The sequence below is a fragment of the Papilio xuthus genome, unplaced genomic scaffold, assembly GCF_000836235.2.
Source record: "Papilio xuthus unplaced genomic scaffold, Pxut_1.1 DF827679.1, whole genome shotgun sequence".
NCBI classification, from domain to species: domain Eukaryota; kingdom Metazoa; phylum Arthropoda; class Insecta; order Lepidoptera; family Papilionidae; genus Papilio; species Papilio xuthus.
Genome location: NW_013530970.1, coordinates 2,768,244 through 2,791,890, shown reverse-complemented (window position 1 = coordinate 2,791,890; position 23,647 = coordinate 2,768,244). Strand labels below are relative to the sequence as shown.

General features: G+C 32.6%; 1 protein-coding gene across 4 annotated transcripts in view; it reads right to left on the bottom strand.

The window, feature by feature from the left end:
- Positions 1 to 23,647, bottom strand: part of Mhcl (Myosin heavy chain-like) — a 144,022-nt gene that overhangs the window by 53,113 nt on the left and 67,262 nt on the right. For all 4 annotated transcript variants that reach the window (XM_013312160.1, XM_013312164.1, XM_013312163.1 and 1 more), the window contains 6 exons: positions 23,466 to 23,613; positions 23,089 to 23,189; positions 22,648 to 22,772; positions 21,714 to 21,889; positions 21,140 to 21,225; positions 20,750 to 20,891 (listed from right to left, as the gene is read on the bottom strand). In XM_013312160.1, the coding sequence (XP_013167614.1) occupies positions 20,750 to 20,891; positions 21,140 to 21,225; positions 21,714 to 21,889; positions 22,648 to 22,772; positions 23,089 to 23,189; positions 23,466 to 23,613 (778 nt within the window). The remainder of the gene's footprint in view (positions 1 to 20,749; positions 20,892 to 21,139; positions 21,226 to 21,713; positions 21,890 to 22,647; positions 22,773 to 23,088; positions 23,190 to 23,465; positions 23,614 to 23,647) is intronic.

Sequence of the window (23,647 nt, the reverse complement as noted above, 5' to 3'; positions counted from 1 at the left end):
AGGTATGTATGGGTTTGTAATAGAGAATTTTATAATTTACAATTTAGTCTCAGGCTACTTTTTGATATAATAAAATTCACAATTTTGCTGCAATACGCGAAACACTTATTTTTGACCTTTAAAAGTTTAAAATAACACCAGTGGCCGTGATATGCAGTATGCCAAAATTTCCAATTACATCGTAGAAACATCATCTATGAGAAAATAAGGGGTAATCCTGCGATAGCTGAGTTATCGCCGATTTAGTGTCGACTCAATACAAATTTTTAGGGAAATATTTCTACTACAGCGCCATAGCATCGATATACAGTAAATTTACCCTTATAAGACATATATTTAGTCATACAAAGCAGGTTCAAGCAAAAAAAAAACACAAAAAATATCCCTTGAAAATGTCTATAAGAGCCGAGAAAATGCCCAGTGTTCGTCAGCCGAAATTACCCGCGACTTCATCTGCACGGAATTAAAAACGTAAACTGTATAATAATTTCATATAAACTTTATTGAATCTAGTTGACTCTACATTTTATCTAGAAAACATTTGTCTGGGAAAAAAAGGGCAATTTTTTGGGTTTTCCCACGAATTATCAAGTTTTTTTTCACCTCTCAAACCTTCCCTAGATCTCCACGAATATTTCAAGACCAAGATTACATAAATCTGTTCATCCGTTCTCGATTTTTAGCGAGACTAACGAACAGCAGTTGATTTTTATATACATATAACAAGATTACAATACAAATAATCGAAGTGTTTTTTTTTAAAAGGTCCATTACGTAGATGTTATTTTCTTCAAACATTGAGTTACACAATAACACTAGAAACCTTTAGTTCTAAGAGAGTCGAGAAAGAGAATCAAAGAAGTTGGTGATTGAAAAATCAAAGCTGTTACATTAATAACAATACGAATGTCAAATAGCAAGGAACTAAATAATTAGACACAAAATATCAATAACTATATTCATGGTAAGTGTTTAATATTATAATATGGGCATCATGCTGGATATAAATCGTTAGACAACCGCTCGCAACGATTTATGTCCAGCATGTGAGGAGACTTCGCCGTGTAACGGAGGGGTGCTCTCGTCGGGGGCAGGGGGGTTGCTGTGAGCCAATGTACTGCGCGCGCAAGCTTTCCGAGTTGGCCTATTATGCGACTAGATTAAATAGTCAAAAGCTAAATATATATCATATATTTACGTTTAAAAGAATTTGGTGTTTTATAGAAATAATAGTTTTACTCATAAATTTTCCATGTACATTATAAAAAAGACATTGAACAGTTACGGTATATGTGTAGATATAGAGGAAAGACCTAGAGATAAGACAAAAGAAAGCTTTACATCGATGGCTATATCATTTATTCATATATCATATCTTTACTTATTTGTATTTTCATTCGGTCATTATAACTAATAAGTTAAATTAATTATCAAATATTGTCCGATTTTAGTGCTCTAAAGGACTGTAAACAAAAATGATTCATACCAAACATTTACTAAATCCAAATCGAGGTTTTTTCTATCTTATAGTTCGGCCTACGAGTAATTGGATGAGTTCTCAGTCTTGTGATTTATGTTATTTTTATGAATGTTGAATAACTTAACATTTCTGTATACTTGTATAAACAAATAGCTATATTCATGGTAAGTATTTAAGATTATAACATGGGCATCATGCTGGACATAAATCGTTAGGCAACCGCTCGCAACGATTTATGCCCAGCATGTGAGGAAACTTCGCCGTGTACCGGAGGGCTGCTCTCGTCGGGGGTAGGGGGGTTGCTTTGGGGCAATGTTCTGCGCGCGCAAGCTTCCCGAGTTGGCCTATAACGCGACTAAATAAAATAGACCAATGTGTCTCGGCATGCCAAACTAGTGGTTAATCTTATTGAGCAAATAAATTAGTTCGTAATATTCGGTCTTTCAATATATGTTAAAAGTGTTTTCTTCTAGTGAATGCGCACGTAAGTACGTACGTACGCGTACGTGCGTCAGACGAAATAAGTCAATTTACGATGGCGGAGCGTTTGTATGTGACGATGGTTTTTTTTAATCATTTTTCACTTTTAAATTTGGTATAATTCATAAGAAAAAGTTATTATTTAAGATAAACTACGTAATGGGAAATATTACAAATAATCGAAGATTATTTTTATGCAAAGGTCCATTACGTAGATATTCTTTCGTTTAAACATTGAGTTACGAAAGATTACCAGAAAACTGATGTTCTAATAAAAAGAGAATCGAGAAAAAAAGCAAAAAAGTTGGCTACTGTAAAAACAAAGCTGAAATAGAAGGAACTAAATAATAAGACACAAAGTTACATATTAATGGTAAATGTTTAAGATTATAATATGGGCATCATGCTGGATATAAATCGTTAGACAACCGCTCGCAACGATTTATGTCCAGCATGTGAGGAGATTTCGCTGTGTAACGGAGGGGTGCTCTCGTCGGGGGCAGGGGGGTTGCTGTGAGCCAATGTACTGCGCGCGCAAGGTTTCCGAGTTGCCTATTACGCGACTAAGTGAAATAGGAAAATGTTTATTATTTGTGTTTTGTGTATGAGTGTGTTTAGTTTTGAGATATGAATGTGATATTTGCTATAAAATCAATAAAAACACAAAATATAAGGAAGAAAATTAAGTTACTATTAATCGATATCTCTATTGTACAAGATTTTTTTCATGTTTTTATTTAACCTGCTCCATTTATAAACATACATACAAACATAAACCGTTGAACTAGCCGCCCTAAGCGACGGTTTATGACGGCCCTACCACTGAAAAAATTTGACGCGGAGTGCAAGGGTCCCCTCGGCGGCAGACTCAACTCACATACAGAGTGTTACAATTTTCCAAAGTAACCAGGTATTAAGCGACTATATCAAGGTCATTTTAATAGGCCACGTCAAAATATAGCTTTCTTAATTAAATTTAAAACATAAAATAATCTCTACGTACTGAAAACTCATGATGAAGAGGATTCGTAGCTGCTCCGTCTCCGTCCAAAAACCAGCCAAACGAGGAAGAGCGCTGCAGCAAGATAGTGTGCCCATTCTGGCAAAGTGAGGTCCACAGCGGCAGTTGTACATCTGGGCAGTAGGTTTCAGTTACGGCGCTATTGTGTATATGACACCGTTACATGTGGTACGTTAACTTCTTGTCTCTTACGTGTATATATATAATAATGTAATAATTACACTCTTTCAACAACACTTCGCACAAAATAGTTTAATTTTATTTCACTAAAGTAAATTGTTATATTCAAAAAGACTTTCTAGGGGTTTCTGTATGATACGAAATTAAAACGATGTTATTTATTTATTTACGTCAAAGATTTTTAAAAGTATAATGTTTAAGAACTACATGTCTTTTAAATTTAGTCGTATTACTTTGGATGCGAAAACAAACAGCCTGTATAAAGTGGGCGGGAAAGCGGTGGGGGCTCGTGCGTGCGCGTCAAATCTGTTACATCAGCATCACACCGGTCTGCGGCGGACATGTCTGAGGCCACGATCTGCGTCCGTTACATTGCCACTAGAATGTAAGATGACTTCCTAAGATTATGTACGGTAAGTGATTGGTGAAAAGATAGCTCGCGATCAAGATTAGATGCTCTTGATACGAAAGTAAGACTTGAGCTTAAGGTTACTACAATAACGACGTAATAAAAAAATATTTTACATTCGAAACGTCATCTGAGGTATCTAACATCTATGAAATGCCATAACTCTTTACAAAGAAAATACACTTTTAATTACTATTTAAAAAATGCCTGGCTGCATAAAGTTTCGCTTCAAGACATTCTTTAAAAATTAAAAAAAAATCGATTTGCAAAATTGTAAATCTATTATGGACTTAAACATTTCTATTGACGGCAAGTAAATTTGGGAGCGTGCAAATAAGATCCGCTGATACTTAAAGAAGCTCTCTATAAACATTTGACAACTTTCTTGTTAACTGCTAATAGTGAAAAATGTGTTGATAACACTCTTTAAAAACTAGTCCTAATCGAGTTTCCACCTTCGACGTAACCGTGGGTGTTATACGCGATCCACGCTTTCCAAAAAACATTTCTTTCACAACCGTGTCACAAGTGTAAAAGATTCATATGCATAGACTTAAATAATTCTAAATTGAATTATCCGCGGTCCTTAAGGCTTTTATAATCGATTTCGTTCGAATTTAACCGCCCATAAGATCGCAATTGTAATCTAAAAAAATGATCTATTGATTAGAGGGCGAGCAAATAATTTTTGTATTCCATTTCGTAGAAAGTAATTAAAAAATGGAATACTTTGCAAGTTATTTTAATTGGACCAATGTTCATTAAGAACTTTATCTTGAAATTTCATCTTCTGAAGTACAAGTGACGTTTGAAAGTAACAACTGAAGTCGACCAGTTTATCTGATGGATGTCATGGTTAATGGGAAAAGTAACTCGGCGCCAGTTATTTCGTAAATTTGGGGTTCTTCGTGAAGAAAATTTGGTTATTGCTGTCACGCAAAATAACCAGTCGATTGTACAGGCTATTTAATAATAATAAGTTGAATAACTCCTACACAACCGCGAAGTTACTAAGAATGAAGTACAAATATCTTACTAATAATATAAATGCGAATGTTTAGATGGGTGGATTGATTGGGGATGTTTGTTGGAAAGTATCTCCGGAACGGCTGAAGTGATCTCGCTGAAATTTGGCATAGATGTAGAACATAGTGTGGAAGAACACATAGGCTACTTATTTACTTTTTTTTTAATTCCCTGCAGACGGAGTCGCGAGCGACAACTTATGGTTTAAATTTGCAACACCCTAGTGTAGACTTTAACTAGGTTCAATCCTGTCGGACTTCGTTCATTATATTAATGGGATTAGTTCATGGTTGCCACCACTCACACTGATGAAGGATCAACCTAAACGAATTTCTTACTGCTGATTACGAAAAATAATAGGAGAATTCAACATAGTTTCTTGTTTGATTGTAATAATTTAACATCAGATTTCAATGATCAATATAAAATAACCGACAAGCTTGTTCAACCTTTAACTTTTATTGTTTGATTCTCGGTTTATTTTGTTCCATTGTCAACTGATGTGTCGTAACCGGTCTCAAATGGATGGGCTTTCTCTCACTGAACCAGTTGTGCAAAAGTTATTTCGTTGACAATAGATTCTGTTATACAAAAAGTTTACAGATACAAAAAAAAAGTAATTCTTACGCCTACTATGAGATGTAAAGAGACACAAGAAAGACCTTGATACTTGTTTTGAAAGTAACACAAGTATCAATGGCTTTTAAAATGTATGTATGAAACGAAGTGACTGATGATCGCAGATGACTATCCATAAAACGCTCTAAGTTGTTTATCATAGTAAAAGAGTCGTTAAAAACGAGCACGTCGTTGATATAGGATACACTTGAAAAAAAAATAGGATTGTGCTTTATATTACTGAAGAGACAAAAAAATGTAATAGGCCATGCTAGCTTATATGCTTTTATTATCAGGATCTATACTATAAATAAAATTCGAGTGTTTATGTAATGTAGAAAAAACATCTTATAAAGAATATCAAGTTTACTTTTTATTCTGGGTAATCTTCGATTCTTTTACTGGAGTAGCTTAGGTGTGCAGGAGTAACTATAACTAGACAAAGTGACGGTAGACCGCTAGTCATAAATAAACATAAAATCTATATTCGATCTTCTTTTTCTACACCGCTTGTCGATAAAAAAGCTCGGCTGCGATTTAATCGCGCGGCTTAATAGCTAAATTAATCGATTGATTAATTTAAAATCATGTTAAGACAACGCCAGCTAAATCTGAACGCGAGAGTGCCCCACTACTGTCACTGTCACGAGAAGGTTTACATTGCGAAAATAACATTCAAAAGTAGTTGTTTTTTTATTGGGACAAACTAGTAACGGGTAACTTAATAGTACGATGGACGTATTTGGATTTTTAAAAACATAAGAATGCTGTTCCAGTAATGAGCATATTCCTAATGTTCCCGTATGTTCGATTTACGCGTTTAAGCGTTTAGAGTTTAATTATACACGGATAAACACATAAACGATTCTAAAATTTTACTTCATTAGTTTTACAAAAGATGCAACACAGTTACATCTTGGCAAGTAATTTGTAATTACCTTGTCATTGTGTCATAACAAGAGAAAACATCAAATTTTCTTGTGATTCATAAAATTAGTAATACACCTGCAGGCGAGAAACTTCACCAGGTGTAGAACAAACCGCAATTGAAAGTCGACGAAGGTTTAACTAACCTGTCAGACATAATACTGACGAAGTCGGAAGTGTGGTTTATGATTAACGTTCGTACATAACACACGCTATTAAGTATCGAAGCAGGTATAACGACTTATTTTGACATGTTTTGTAATTATACATGTAACTAGCTGTCGCCCGCGACTCTGTCCGGAGTTAAAAATAGATAGCCGATTTTCGGACCTACCTAAAAATCGTTCAAGTCGATTCGGAAGAGTATGGTAACTAACATTGGGACACGATAATTTTTACATAGACTTTAATTTTTTATAGAGATTTTAAGGACGATTAATTTAAAAGTTTAAAAAGTCAATACTGAAAATATAAGTTCCTAAGTTGAAGTCTTCAAAAATATAGTTATGTTGAAATTTCCAAAAATCATCGCACAATATCTGCCGCGAGACGATTTTCTTTGCTTACTTCTTCCAAAACTTGCGTTCTTTTTTCGCAAGGTGCAAAAGCAAAGCAAAGCAAGTTCTGAAAATTGTATGTTATATACATATATTAAAAAAGAAAGGAAGTATTATAGAGATTTGGGTTGGTACACCGTTACGCAGATTATGATGATTAAATGTAGAAAGTATAATGGATAGAAAAAATCACTTAACATTGTAACAAATCTTTGAAATCCTTAATATCAAAAACTATAAAATTCTAGGTCAAAACAGCAATAAAAGAATAACGATATTTGCATCTTTATATGAGAATTTATAGTTATGAATGTAATATACATTAATCTTTATATTGGTGGAATAAGACAATAGTGGTAATTAACCTACCATGTAAAAAGTCAAGGTCAAGCTTTTTAAGCGTGGTCATATTTTATTTAAAAGATTAGCTGAACCCGCGACTTCGTCGTACTGGACAGTACTAGGATATAACAACATTACTTTATTTTTCTAAAACAAAAGAATTTATCTAAAATAAACATAACCTTAATTATATTCTTTATTACATCAGCTACTTGCCAATAAAAGTCCCGTCAAAATCGGACCAGCCATTTCAGAGATTAGCCGCAAGAAACAGACAGAAAAAATTGTAAAAAAAATATATTTTATATACATGTAGTAAACGACGGTTATTTCAATATTACAAGCAGACACTCCAATTTTATTTATATGTACGGATAAAAGAAAAAATAAAAAGAGCTCAGATGTTAGAAATGTAGATTGAAAAACTTAATGTTGGTATGATAAGTTGAACTGAGTGTTCGAGATTTTTTTATATCATCCGTAAAGATGTTTTCGCTTCACAGTGCCCGAGTTGGAATGGTTAATGCTAATGTCAGTAATCTATTATTGAGTGTTCTACGAATAAAAAAAAATTAGAACATAAAAGCAGACTCTGTTAATAGTATACAGATAGATTTATACTGCCTATATATGTTCGAGGAGTATTTTGGTGTAGAGACAATATTTATGTTTAAAGAAATTACCGTTACAAGACATAAATCATTTTTGAAAAAGATTGAAATTAAAAGTTATGTTGTCACATAAAATTCTAATTGTATTACGTCAAAAATATAGTTCGACACTTTTTTTAAGTCTCGCTTAGTTATCTGTTAAGTTCTACGATAAATTATAGTCTTATCAAATTCCTAGATAATTATAAAAATCAATTAACTACACTCACGTAAACTAATTTATGAAATGTATTGTAATTGAAAAAGTGGAAAATACAGATCGGATTCCGTACAAATCGTGTTTCACTACAACAATTTTGTGGCGTTGTTTTTTCATTTATTATAATAGTACATCGAAAGTAACCATTTGTTAGTACTCGTTGTACACAAAAACAGGCAAATTTCAGTTTGGCGCGAGACATGTTGAGCGATGCGTGAAAAATATTCGCAAAAAAGTAATGCTATACAATCGACAAAAAATCTATTATAAACTTTATTTGACATTGTATTTCAATACCCAAATTGCTATATTATTATATTCTGTTATAACTTTTATATTCATAAATAAATAACATTGTTATAATACATTTGATTATTTTCAAAAAGATTCGACTATCAATTTAAAATCTAAATTGAATTCCAATACGACAATCACAAAATAATAATTTATCTTACATATTCGCTAACTATGGGAAATAATATAAAATCTTAACAACAAAAATCAGTATTCATAATTTTGAGACATTACTAGCTGTCGCCCGCTATTCTGTCCGCGCGGGATTAAAAATAGATGTTGGCTGATTCTCAGACCACTTAATATGCTCACAAAATTTCATGAGAATCGGTCAAGCCGTTTCGGAGGAGTATGGGAACGAAAATTGTGACACGAGAATTTTATATATAGGATTAGTTAGAATCCTTTGGCGAGAAAGGGGCGCTTTCGTTACCAAGTCAAGTGTCAGAATTAGTGAGGGGACATAAACGACGATATTTTAGTAAGGCTAGTGTTGCGCCAGTACCCCGGCACAGTATCGGCTTTTCTTCCTTACATAATTGATATAGAAAACTAGAAAATCAATGAAAGTAATTTTAACAATTAAACAAGTTTCTAAACGAAGGTCAAAGATGAGACCAAACATTGTTACGGAGTAAAATTTCTAGTGTAGCTGTAAACATAAATATTATAACGCGCGTTAAACTTGCGATAAAATCATAAACCGCACGATGAACATAATTACTGCAAGTTATAAAATAAACAAGATACCTACACTAAGTTATAATGGTTTATTTAGCATGAGTAAATTATTATTACAAGAGCCTTATCGAACTCTAGGGCGATCCCTAGACCAATGGCATACTTTTACGTCACTGATCACATTTTTTTTTATTTATTCGTACAATTTGCCTTCTCCAGGCGTCGAAGCATATAATTTCCTTAAACTTAAACAAAAACAGAAAAAAGAGAAAAAGTGTTAAATAGTTACTATTGTTATTAATTATAAGGAGTGAACGAGAATAGTCATATACACTAAGGAATATTTTCAGTTATCACAAGTCTTTTTGATTTGATGTCACTTTAATGATATCATTAGACTTTTCTATAAAAAAAATGGCACGTAGACGCATGAAGGTTATCCTTCAAATTAATTTTTAAGACAAAATAAATCTGAAAAGATTATTGAATTTTTTAATACTATAATGTGATAATATCAGGGATGAATATTTTATTATGTAGATAGATTATTATGCATCTGACTTTTCTCACGTGAGACAATGTACCAAAAATAAACTATTCAAGTTATTTTGAATGTTTATTACTTAAATACTTAAAGAAAAGGTTAAGAGTGAATGTGCACAATGAATTTATCAAAGGTTACAGGAGATTGCGTAAATATGGATATTAAAGGCTAAAATATAATATGAAATGGCGTCATAAAAGACGAGGACATCGGTTAATTACGACTATTAATTTATTTTACATTTATACGAATTCAATGAAAATATATGGTTATAGTCGCCCGCGAATCCGTCCGCGCGTAATTTAAAAATAAAACTTAATTAGTAGCCAATGGGTTCGTCCAGACTATGTTTAGCGTCTATGCCAAATTTTAGTGAGATCCATGGAGCCGTTCTTGAGATACCTTCTAACAAAAATCCATCTATTCAAACATTCGTATTTTATAATACTATTATAGTAAGATTAAAAAAACATTGAGTTGACAATTGGCATTTACAAAACACATAGACTGATAAAAAAAATAAAGGAACAAAGTAAAAATGTATAGCCATCCTACTCATTTTCTTGAAAATAACTGAGACAAGAATATATTTGAATACGAATGTGAGCAGTGAAGTTCCACAGTCATAGAGATCGGGCACATTATCCCACGACCATACACGCATCACTAAGAAAGTCAAATTAAATAATTCTATACAATTGTCGGTAAAACAAATTGTTTAATGATGCATTTTGATCGTATCACAGTGACAAATCCCATCATAAATACATTAAAATATCATTTGGTTCGCCGTAGTTACTGTACAGATAGCTTTATATTTACTTTAAAATTATATTACCAATTTGTCTAATACATCACATTATACGGATAATTTCAAATAAATAATAGACACAAGTTTTTATAAAATCAATAAAATATTCAAACTCCTTAGCAAAAGAGAACTCTATTTGAAGACATAATATTATCGTTCGCTTTACAAAAACTATACTAAAAAAAAAAAACTATAAAACTGAAGTAAACCCGCTTTTTCATATAATCGTTCTTATAACATTTTCTAGTTGCACGATAAATATCCGGAACTCTATAAATAATTATTAAGAAACTCCCAACTTTTTATCATTGTATTGTTTATCAAAACAGGATATTATTGAGGAAATGTGTATGCAATCTGCAAGCAAAGTCGCGGTCGACATCTTATGCAATACCATTGTGTAACTGGCGCAAAGTGAATCACAACATTACGCCACGCTTACACCTCAGCTATATTATCATAGCACAAGTGTGGACCATTCATATATATGTAGTCAAAGAATTAAATTCGCTTCCCACTAAGGATTTATTCCTCTTGGCCTAATTTATTCCTCTTTCCTTCCCCACCCTTTTTCTTATGAGGAAGGGTTGGGAAGTGGAAGTGGACTTTCCGCATGAGAGGATGCATGGAAAGAGAAAATATTTCCTTTCTGTGCATCCTCTCCTCCGTCAATTAAAGGTACGCAACGCATAGGCAATTGCGTCTATGGGCATCGGTCACTTCGCTATTTCAGCGATTTCAGGTGGCCGCTCGCTCGTTTGCCACCTTATGATGTAAAAAAAAATATTTCTTGTCTTTGTTTTTATTTTAAAAAAAAGACGTTAATATGTGTAAATACAAGTCACTGCATTCGAAACGCAAATTAAGAGTTAAAATTTTGGCACTTAATTAAAGAAATTTTTTTTACCGAAATTTCTCTGACCATCTAAGACCTAATATTTTCGCGGTTATTACTGTCAGGAAATACGTTAAACCTATTTAGTAATTATTGCAATATTGCAAGAATTTTAAATAACAATTAAACCTTTTTTGTGGATATTAAAAAGAAAATATATTTTATTGTGTTGTTAAAAGGGCAACATATTAATCATATGAATTATTAGAACGTACCACATGTAACTTTTAAATAACAAACAAAAGAAAAAAATAATTACTTTCTTGTGTAGCATTCATCCGCAAGGGCGCGCGCGCTCTGCCGCGACACATGGAGAGCGAATCGAACTCCAATGAAGGCCAGGATCACCAACATAGTCCTTGATTTACACTTAGCGACAAAAGTTTACACAACGAACGTCAATCCACTCAATACACAATGTTGCAACTTTATTAGCGTCTGTATCCAATCAATTTTAAAGTGTTTATAATATTTTTATACTGTTTTTATGACTAAATGACGGTAAAGGCTAAAAACGATTCGAATGCTCGACCTTTGGAAACGTTGCAAGGATACGGTAACAAAAATACAAATATAGTTAAAATAAATGATCGAATAAAGGGTTACCCTTATCTATGTTTTTATTTTATAAAACTGCACAGGACTTGATCGATTGAAAGTTTGGAGCTTTAAAATCGATTCTGCTAATTAAAACATTTGTCTGATTTTTGACACCTAATCCCGGTCTATGAAGCAACTGAACTCGGAAGTAAGGAAGCGGCGGAAGTATACGATAGCGAAAGTGCGCGCGACGTCGACGGGTTACGGTTTAAGACTGCCGATTGCAATCCACCAGACCAAGCTTTACGCGGACGACTCTACGGTGCACTGCCGATTCCGCTCACGTAATTTGAATCAAGGCAACGAAATTTTTATTTTTCAATTTTTCATAATTGCTTAAAATCGTAAAATATAACATTAATTTTGACTATTTAAAATATAAAACTTGTTTCAAATATATTTTTAGTAATTGCTCGTTTCAGTGAGTGTGGCCAAACGTATCGCAAGATAATTTAAATGTCGACTAGTAAAGTTAAATTGCCAAATTGTTTTAAAATCAACAAGGTTTGTTGAGCTAAAGTGAATTTCTACTAAAGGTTACAGGAGTTCACTGGATTAGGCTTCATCTTTGACTTTCAAAAGACCTTCAGTTAAGTGTGCCACAAAGACAGTTCTTACTGAACCAATTTTACCATTGATTAATTTTAATTTTAAACGTAACCTATTTCATTGCTCGCATAGATATATTGGCTAAGTTTATGAGTTTAACTACCAACAAAATAGAATAAAAACACCATTCTATACAAGCATCTATAATATTATGCGATACAAATTATATTATTAAGTCTAGAATTCCAATGTAGGACAAAATTGGAATAACAGGATGACAAAATTTGAATGACAGAAGGCGATTCGAAGCACACCGGGTCATAGTTCAACAGACATTAGGGGATTGTTGGAATGGTTAAAATTAACTTTTTAAATTTTAAACATCGAGAATGCAAGAATTTGTTCTCTACCAAATTTAAAAGTACAAAATCCATGCGACAGTATTCTTTGCTGAGCTTGAAAAACTAAAAGTATTTTAAAGGCGATAGACAAATACTAAATATTCAATAAACAGATATGCCATTGAAGTAATCCCAAACCTGTCATCACCAATAACGCATGTCACTATTAGACCTATCGTACACAAAGAAACGAAAATCTTGGAAACTAATATTGTATACTTGCGTCGCAAGTACAGCATCGCTCCTGCTCCGTACACACTACAAGAGAATCGTCTACGCGAGTCGTTTTTCGATCTACAGTACAGGCATAATTAATATACGGTTAGAACAAATAGGTAGCACGCTACTGGCTTTGGCGGTGACAGAACAAAAGGAGGACGCATGCCTATGTACGAATCTCTACGACATTGTAATATGTAAATCAACTTAAATATTAGCGATTAAAATCGCCGGGTTACGAAGAATGACTTCACTTCGTGTACAAGGGGCCTTAATAATAAGCAATAACATTATAATACTTTGCGTGTTAAAAAGCTATCACAACAAGAAGACATAAAATAAGATTTACACGGGCTATTTAAAGTTTTTGATGAAACATCGAATTTTGACGCGTCATCGTGACTGACATGTTCGAATTGACGTTTAATTTCACACTTTAGTGTGGGTTTCCATTGCCAAAAAACTTGTATAAAAACAATTTTTTATCTCAGACTATAACAATTCAATTAGACATCATCCAACGTACTACGGTTGTGAAAATATTGTTATCCAGTTAAAAAAATCACATTATCTTTGTATGTTCGAGTCGTTAGTTCCAGTGAAAATGTGCCTTAAAAATAAAACAAATTGTTTAAAAATATTGAATGTTTATCAATGACACTGTCGAATTTGTCAATTTGCAAGAGTATTTCTCGAGGTGCCGCTGAATGTCACATTGCGCAAAACAACTCTTGCAAAACTCTTCATTGTACTTTTAGTTATTAACATTTTCAATTGAAGGTTAACCCAAAATACTTGAAAATTAGCATAAATATTTGTTCATATCTTAAACGTTGCCAAATAATACGAAATATATTAGATAAACATAATCAAATTATTTTTTCATTTTTCTTTACAAAATTCAGTACGGCCGTAGTTTATAATTTCACATGGGACCTATTAAGTGCTTGCCGTTGAGTAAAACACCCGCTGTACTACGTAGATCTACGAAACAAAAGAGTTGATTAACGTTAAATGAATTAAATTACAAGTAGGTAGAGACACTTTCGATTTTTTCAAGAAAAAAAAAATAAAATTTCGAAATGAGAAAAACACGATACGTTCTACTAAATGCATGAGAAAAGTTTTTGAAATTATAATTACGCAATAATATTCTACAAAGTCCTCAGTACAACATCGGTGTTTTCTTTTTATTTAAATTGAATAGTGAGAAAAAATAGAATGAAAACACAATTAGCAACAATACATATAGCTTGAGAACCAGATTTATATCTCATTTCAAATGATGTGAATATTGCTTTCACAATTTTATCACAAGCAGACTTTGTTACGAATTTTCTTTCATAAGACATCACAATTTTTAATACTGTCTTAATTTTTTTTTAATTTAAAGCATTATGACGTCATAATATTTATACATTAAAAATTTAAATATATTATCGAGACCTGCAATCACAATGCAGTGAAAGTAAATTGATTATCGTCAAAGTCGACCAAAATGGCTTTACACTATAGCTTCATTTGTATAAGTCAAAGCGAAAATCATATTCAATCAATTTAAAAAGCGAACGGTATTTAAGTTTATGTTTTAATAGTATAAAACAAACAAGCGCACAAATTACGTGAGATTCTTCAATAAACATCTCTTTAATAAGTAATAACTACTAATACAAACAACATTTAGGAGATTTCCTGCCTTCTTTTCCCTAGAGAATAATAAACATGTATGATAGGATGAAATATACCTTACAGGTATCTTATAAGCTGTGAAAATCTATTATATTTTAAATTTGACATCTTATTTTAATCTTCTGAGAAAAAAATAGTGAGAGAATGTAACGGATGAAAGCATAACAAAAATTTTATTACACAAAATAAAACCACAGGCAGTTTGCGGCAGACATTAAAACCAGATTGTGCGTTACAATGCAAATTTAAAATTTTTATTTTTTTTACTTTCAACATTACAACGATGTAGAACGTATCGGCGTCAACCTTAGCAACGTTAAATGTAGTCAAATTGGACCTTAAAGGTACAAAGGATCATATTAAGAGGTTCAAAAAACGTAAAAAAAACTTTACTAAATCTGGCGATTAAAAATAATAATAATTTAAAAGATTTTACAAAGCGAAAATGAACACAAATTTAAAAATATAAAAATTATGTACACTTTAGTACTTACTAATATTATACGTGCGAATGTTTATATGGATAGATGTATGGATGGATGAAGGTATCTCTAGAACAGGTGAACCGAACCTAATGAAATTTGGCATACATATAACATAGTCTCAAAGAACACATAGGCTACCGATTATGTTTTTTAAATGCGCGGACGGAGTCGTGGGCGACCGCTACTGACAATATAATATTAACTTAAAAAAAGTACAACAATCTTAGATAGCAGTAAAAGATAAAAATACTGAAACGGAGAGAGAAAATCCACAATCTCGAACACACCACATATAGCCGTTAATTACCAAAATAATTAAACGAAACAACTTTTACTCTTCTTTTCATACTTTCCCTAGAATTGGGTCCGATCTTAATCGAGATAAATTCCAATGCATCGAATTACAGCCTAAATTGGAGCTAAAAATATAAAAATATTATTAACTTATTTTTAAGTCTTGAACCACATAATATACGCTCACAAACAGGTAAAGTTCCAAAGAAAGTAAGCTATTTGAGCTTGTTTACGGTGTCCGAATATATATTTACTAAAAATATTAATTTTGAATAAAAATAAATATAAAAAACCTGCCAAAATGTATGTATAGAATGTATAGTCAAATTCAATAGGTAAATTATGACAAATCTATCTAAACAATTTTACCTTTATAAGGCTGTTGTCACTTATAAAAAATAGATATGTTTGTATCTGAAACACTAACAGTGGGTTTCTAAGCCAAAATCTCCGTTTAAAACATATTGTTTATGTTTTGTTAAAAATGACAGGGATTACGATATGTTTTAATACAGAGATTTTGGTTTCAGAAACCAACGGTAAAACTTTCCAAAATAATATCCATAGACAAAATTAATTACATTGTGAGAATATGAAATATGTAAATATAATATGAATATATGTTATCTGACGGTCATACAAAAAAAAACACTTCTAAATATGTATATTTCAAAGTGTTTATACTAGAGTTTAAACAAATATAACAACTTATTTTGGGTCAAGGTACATTAATATTCATATATACTACGGCTCCGCTATGACCGGAACTACATTTAATTAAAAATTATTAACGTTCATTAGATTTTATAAAAGTCGACAAACATGATATCTTTACGGCCCCGTGATACTTTCAAACTAGTTTCGATACGTGCGTTTAGATTTGGAGAAGGAAAAATGGCATTTTATTGCACGGTTTAAAATATTGATGACTTTGATGGCCTCTAATGATAGTGTAGTGTATAGTAATTTATAACTGACGTGGAAATAACATTTTTTATTACTTGATAAGATTCAACTGAAAAAATCAAACAAAAACAAAAGATGTCTATGGTCAAACCTCTCATCAAAACAACAGAATAACCAATTAGTTGTTATTTTGTAAGATATCTGATGATTATAAAGTACTATAAGTTAATTAACTATCGGTAAATATGAATAATAAACAAACTGTAATTCCACTGAACACAAGATCTAAACATCGTATACAACATCCATACAAACATTGTCAAAATTCATCTTTGTATTTTAATGCTGTAGTTGTAAACATTTGATTGACTGACAGATAAAAAAAAACTTCTTAAAGGCTAATTTAAAAAAGCCTTTCAGGTTAAAATATAAAAGTAATCAAACCATATAATAGTTTCTTTATTCAATTGGACATATGAAATGGCTTAAAAAAAACTATTGTTCTAAACCATAGAGATAGTTCGAAAGGTCTATTAAAGCTTTATAGTTAATCTATGGAACAAATAACGTGTAATCGATATGAATAGAGCCTGACAAAATCAAATTATAGTGGAAGCATCGAATCATGTTGTGTGGGATAGAACGTTAAAATTATTAGCAACTAGCTGTCGCCCGCGACTCCGTCCGCGCGGAATTAGTAAACTTAACTAGTAATCTGTGTTCTTTCAGGCTATGTTCTACAGTCATGTCAAATTTCATCGAGATCAGCCGTTCTGTACATACCTTCATCCAAATCCATCTATACATATAATCCATCCAAAAATATAACTAGAATTGACATATGGATAAAATCTTTCTCGATCGATTGCAAATATTTTGCAGATGGCCTGGAAGAACACATAACTAACTAAGTTTTTATTAATTCCGCGCGGACGGTGTCGCGGGCGACAGCTAGTTATTAAATATATTCTCTTGAAAACAACTGATATAATTATGTATCATAAAGACCACTTAACCTTTCATCTGATTTTAATTAAATTCTGTATGTGGACACACTAAAAACCACTTGTACCTATAAACAAACCAGAGTTCCATTTCTCCTTGTAATTACAAATAAATTTATTGAAGTCTCTCAAAGCAAAACGGACCGATTCCGTTTTAATGAGACCTGATCAAGTGCGATATTAAGTTAAAGTGAACCAGATTCGACAAAATAATGAAGCCAACTTCGATAAGTATATATAAAAACAATTAATTTACGATCCACTTAAAGTTTTTGTATATTTCATTAAAAACATTATTCTTCAATGTATCGAACAAGGTTAAAAAGAGAAAATCGTGATTTGCGAAAAAAATATTTTGAAGGCTTTTTGAGATAAACATGTAATTTACTAAAGTATTCAAAAAAGTGCATCACATTTCTTTTACTAACTGCCACATTTACCGATGGTTTGTGAGACCAAAATCTCCGTATAAACATATCATCATCCCTTTCATTATCTTTGACAAAACAGAGATAACGATATGTTTTAAACGGATGTTTTGGTCATAGAAACCCACATTTAAACATGTCTCCATATTTTGGTACATTCATCGTAATAAACACGATCGTCTTTTAGCGCAACTTTTATGTAACAACGAAACATGATTCAACATAGCCTCTTGAACTTTTACCATCGCAGCGGAGCGCATGGCTAACGGGGGCGAGTGACACTTACCTCGGCATTACACAGTAAGGAATAAGGTCATTGGGAGGCCTGTTCCGAGGTACACGTAATTTACGCAACTCGTTACGTACTCTTGCATAAATATTGCTTTTTGTTCGTTTTTGAACTGACCGCGTATCGACTACGATGACCGCAGCGAGTTGATACTTGAGATTTCTTTGGTTTTACAAATTTTAAATTTTTACAATTAAGGTACTATTTGTTTTCAAATAATATTTTATATTATTCGCTATGGCATATAGACCAAATCAAAGATTTAAGCTTTCTTTGCCCGCAAAATGTACTGTGACAAGCTTCGTTTTTTTAAATGTCTTTACATCTGAACGATTATAATCCGCTACAACATTGCATAATGATGAAAAACATCGTTGTTTTTAAAGATAAATAAATGTGATAAGCGAGTTAATATGAATGAAAACTGGTAAAGAAATAAATTGCATAATCGTACTATCCTTTCCTCGAGTATCAAGACACGTTAGATGAGTATATCTCTAGATAATAATTATTATGTAAGATACTTTCACTACGCGACTTACTTTATTAACAGTGTATCAATAGAATGCATTTGGATACTTCATTGGCTGAAATAATTATCGAAATTAGCACCTTTTGTACAACTGGCAATATAGAACGTTATAAAAAGAAAACATTTGTAAAAAGTTCTGTTATTTCACCTTTGAATTTTTTGTACTTTGTTTTTTTTTAAATCCCTTTTGTTAAAGTTTAATTGGTTAGAAAGTTATGTTTACATACAAAATAAAGGGCTGTGAATAACGCAAGCGATAATAAAATTTACACATACGCTAAATACAAGCACAAAGTTACTTAACACGGCTTTCGACTACAGATAATAAAGTCTAAATAAGTTGTCAGTTATACTTTTACGAGGAAATAGTTTAGTCGGAAAGGTTGTTTAGTTATTGCGTAAATTTAAATCTTAATTGATAGAATACTTTTCATTTAAATAAAAAAAAATTCAAAGTTTTATATGTCATATCCGGCCATTTATATTCAAAGATAAAATATTTTCTTTATAATATTGTCTTCATATAGCTAAGAGAATTCACATTAGAAGGTTTAGCAAAGATTAAAAGGTCGTAGGATTAAAAGGTTAAAATAAACCTTTTGAAGCTTCGCGTAAGAATATTCAAAGAAGGTCTTATATCTTTAAATTAATGATAGAATGAAAGCTTTCAATAAATTTCGCTTAATATCTCATTTTAGATACGAACTCGTAGCTACGATTAGAAAAGATAATCAGAGGTGCATTTTTCGACTGCTATTATCAATATCCATCAAATAATAATGTTACGATATATTAAAATGTTTAATAAAAGTGGTCTCGCGAAAATTTGTTTCAGAAATTGTATTTTACCAGAAATATTTTAGAATTTACGAGTTTCAGTTTAGTTTTTCTATGGTTTAGAGTTTTTATTCCTAAAATTTGATATAAGCCTACAATTTTTATTTCAAATATTTACTTATAACTTTCTTCTGTTATAAACCGGTTAATTGTATAGAGTTATTATTATCATATGCAAATTCAACCTCTATTCGGGGGCGACTAGTTTTGTATTTGTAGGTCACAAGCACACAAGATGGTTAAAATTCCAAATCACTACTTACGATGGAATTAAATTCATCATTTTATTTAAGCCATAAATCAAAGCTCGTATTATGACGAAAGTAAAAATGTTTTTAAACACAAACCTAAACAAAGATGAAATCTTTAATCAAGTATGAAAAGACTAGGTGAGAGATAAACAATGATTAACATCAAACGAGTCTATTAAGAAAATTTGTGATGTGCGTTTTTGTGACATTGACCAAATATGCCAAAATTTTTATAAGAATTGTAAAATTCTAATACAAATTTTGTCGATGACGTTACGAATACTTTCTCGCAAATTTTCATGCTAGGCCGTCAGATACGCTAACTTAGATTTACGAGACTTATATTAAAACTTATTTATAGTGCGTATAACATTTTCGCGTATATTTTGTATAATAGAAAATAAAAATAAGAAGAATGGATGCGTATTCGGAATACATATTTCATCGCGTGATGATAAAACTATCGAGAAAGGGCAAAACAAATTTGCCATGTCTAAAGTTGCAATTATTCTCATTGCTTTAACATCAGGAAAATTAAATGTCATACATTCAAAGTACTTCTCTCACAATTTCCTATAATCATACTATTACGCGTAGCACACTTTCATTTCATAGGCATAGTGAGATAATTCATAGGAACTTACGTAATGCGTAACATTTAAATTCACATTATGACGATGCACAAACATTTTGTTGTCTTATATTGACATGTACAAATAACACGTATTTAATACTTGTCGCGTAAAACCTGTTGTTTTTGTTTGTCAAGAAATTATCAAGGGAAAGTGAAACTTGCATGGTTATTTTACAATTATTTCGACGATAGATGCGTTTACTAATAAATTCTTTAAGCTTTATAGATATTGACCGACTTAAATAAGATATTCGCGTAAAAAATTTATCTATATAAAACTCCAGGATACTCAAAATAGCAGACACGTCTCAATACTTGTAGAATTATAAGAATATGCTTATATAATTATCCAGTCTAGTAAATTAGTACACTTTTTTTTAAATAAATATCTTCACCAATGCCTATTACGAAATGTCAAAGTGACACTTACCTGTGTGCGCGTCGGCCATGTTGCGCAGCTGTCACATGTCAGCTGTCATATGTCAAAGTGACTTACCTGTGTCAATCCGAGGCGGTAGCTGGTGACGTCGAGGTCCAGCGCGAGCAGCATGTCGTCGACGATCTGCCTGTCTGACAACGCCGCGGTCTGCTGACCGTTCTCTTGGGTTTCACTCTCCGATGTGGCCAGGAGACGATATCTATGGGACAAAAGATCCGTTTTAATCAGGATTTTAATTCTTCACGAAATTATTCAAGGTGGTATCTTACTAATCTGAATATTTGTTAGAAGGTATCTCCAGAACCACTGCATAGATCGCGCTGAAATTGATACATATATATATATAGAGCATAGTCTGGAAGAATACTTAGGGTACTAATTATTTATTTTATCTGTGCGGACGAAGCCACGGGCGACAGCTAGTAGGAAATATAAAAGTAAGCTTACCGCCTTGCGAATTCTGATAGAGGCATATGTTCAGGGAATCCTTGTTTGTAGAGTCTGGCCGCGTCGAGCAGTTGAAAGCCACGGAACTAAAAATAAATAAAAATCAGTTACTCTACTTAGTAATAATCAATAACTTGATATCATCGTGACATATAAATATTAAAAGTTCAAATTGATTTAATTGTTGTAAGACCAACCATTCATAGTAATTTCTTAGGCAAGAGCGTCGATGGCTTAGGGCTAATGCACTTGACTTGCAATCTGCAGGCCCTGGGTGTGGATTCCGCTATGTACCAACGTGTTTTTTGATTTCCGGTTTACATATGTACATTTTTTCCACGTTATTACGATAAAGTTAAACATCGTGATGCAACCTGCACATATCCTAGAAGAAATTCAAAGATATGTATGAAGTAAACCGGCACTTGGCCAGCGTGGTTGACTATAGCCAAGTCACCCTTGATAGGCTACCCCTACCCTAAGTAGGCTCCGAATCCATCGGTAGGGACATATAGTGAGCTGATGATGATGACTACGTATTTTTTCAAGATATATGTATATTATATTAGAGTACCTGTGAGCGTAGTAGCGGCACATTAACATCATCGTTGGCATCAGTAGGCTGGTTGGTGAGCAGACAGCAGACGAACTGCACTCCGCCCGCGCCGCAGCGACGTAACGTGTCCACCACACCATCGGCTACAAACTTTGCTTGTAGTGCTGTCGAGCGACGCTTCATACCCGCTGTACCTGTTATAAACAAAAATTTTATAATAATATAACCAAATATATAAAAAAATCACAGTACACAACTTTGTGTTCCATCTTTCCAATAAATTCTGTATAGAAATGTGCAGTAACCTTCCGATAACAATTATAGTGGATCCTTATTAATGATATTACGTTTATTAAATTCTGTCCCATAAAAATTGTCAACTTATAGTCAAACAATGATATCTGAACCAAAGAGAGAGGCGCTGTTATCGCGGTTGGTGACCAGAGAGACCAAAATACCCGTATAAAACATATCTTCATCCCTCTCCATTATCTAAGACAAAGCAAACATAACAAACGATTTATATAGGGATTAAGGTCTCAGAAACTATTGGAATAATAATATATTTTATTTTAGTGAAGTTGTCATCTTATTTTTAAATTTATATATTATTATTCCAATACGTTATCAGCACGAAGATTTGTAATTTTTACAAATTTTTCTTTTTGGAAATTTTTAAATTTATATATAAGAACATTTTTGACAGAATCTTTTTCATTACCAAAAAGTATTTCCAACAGAAACCAATAATAAAACATAGAATATGATATAAAAGAAAAAATGAATTGATAGCTATAGTACAAAGCGGATCTTATGTAATTTTTTGACGTTAACAGGGGGGCGCTAGTGAGTTCTTACCGGTTGACTAATGCCTACTGGGTCAGATAGCTAAACAATAACAGTAACTTCATTTACATAGTCTATGGTAAATTAATAATTTCCACATTCTAACCAGAAGTAAGCGTGCGTCGTATAGAGGAGGCGCGACGTAGAGTGGAGGCGTCTCCCACCGCGGCAGACCACGCCCCCACGCCGCACGCGCCGCGCGACCACGACGATAGCCGACCTATGTCCTCGCTGCGAACAATTTTATCATATTGAAGGATATTTATGGTATTACAACAACATAATCACGCCCATAACACAGAGGGGTAGGCAGCGACTATGAGCCAACATTTGGCGCGCTCCTGACACACCTCTCTCGCTTCATCTACATTCATACATTTGTGTTATTAGGTAATGTAAAGTAACTAAAGTTGTTTTAGAGCTTTGACTTTCATACACTAAATGAAACTTAATAATTTCGGGGATTAACTAATTAGTGATATTTGGTTAAAAAGGTCAACTGTGCTTACTCAAAACCAGAATATAAAATATTATATTTCATACATACTTTTGACTTTCCTGCAGGAGTGTATGCGCTTTCTTCGTGACTGGATTCTCTCGGCTCGCCTTCACCCATCCGGTCACGTCGTATAACACGGGATTAGTACCCTATAAAAAAAGGTTAATTTTAAAGCTGACACTTGTGAGAGGAATTCCAGGCACAAAAAAAAACCCTGGTATTCGTACAATGGTATAAAAATGTAGCAATTAATATTGCCTATGTTACTCAATGGTCATATATCTTTTTAATGGCAAAATAATTATTAAAAACTATCAAGTAGTTTTTGAGTTTATTTGTTACATACAAAACTATTTTTTTTTCTTCTATGTAATGTAAGATATACTAAGTATATTGTATTAGTTTAGTCCTTATTATGTATTTACCTGTAAATGTTGTAACAGAAACTGTCTAGCATGAGGGGCTTTCTTAATAAGATAGTGCGTGTGATGAGGAGGTCCGTAGTGCGTCAGCGCGCGCTCCAGGAACGAGTCATCTGACGAGCCGGGGTACATCGATTCCTCATCTAAAAGCCTGCAAAAATAAACTACATTATAGTGGGTTTTGT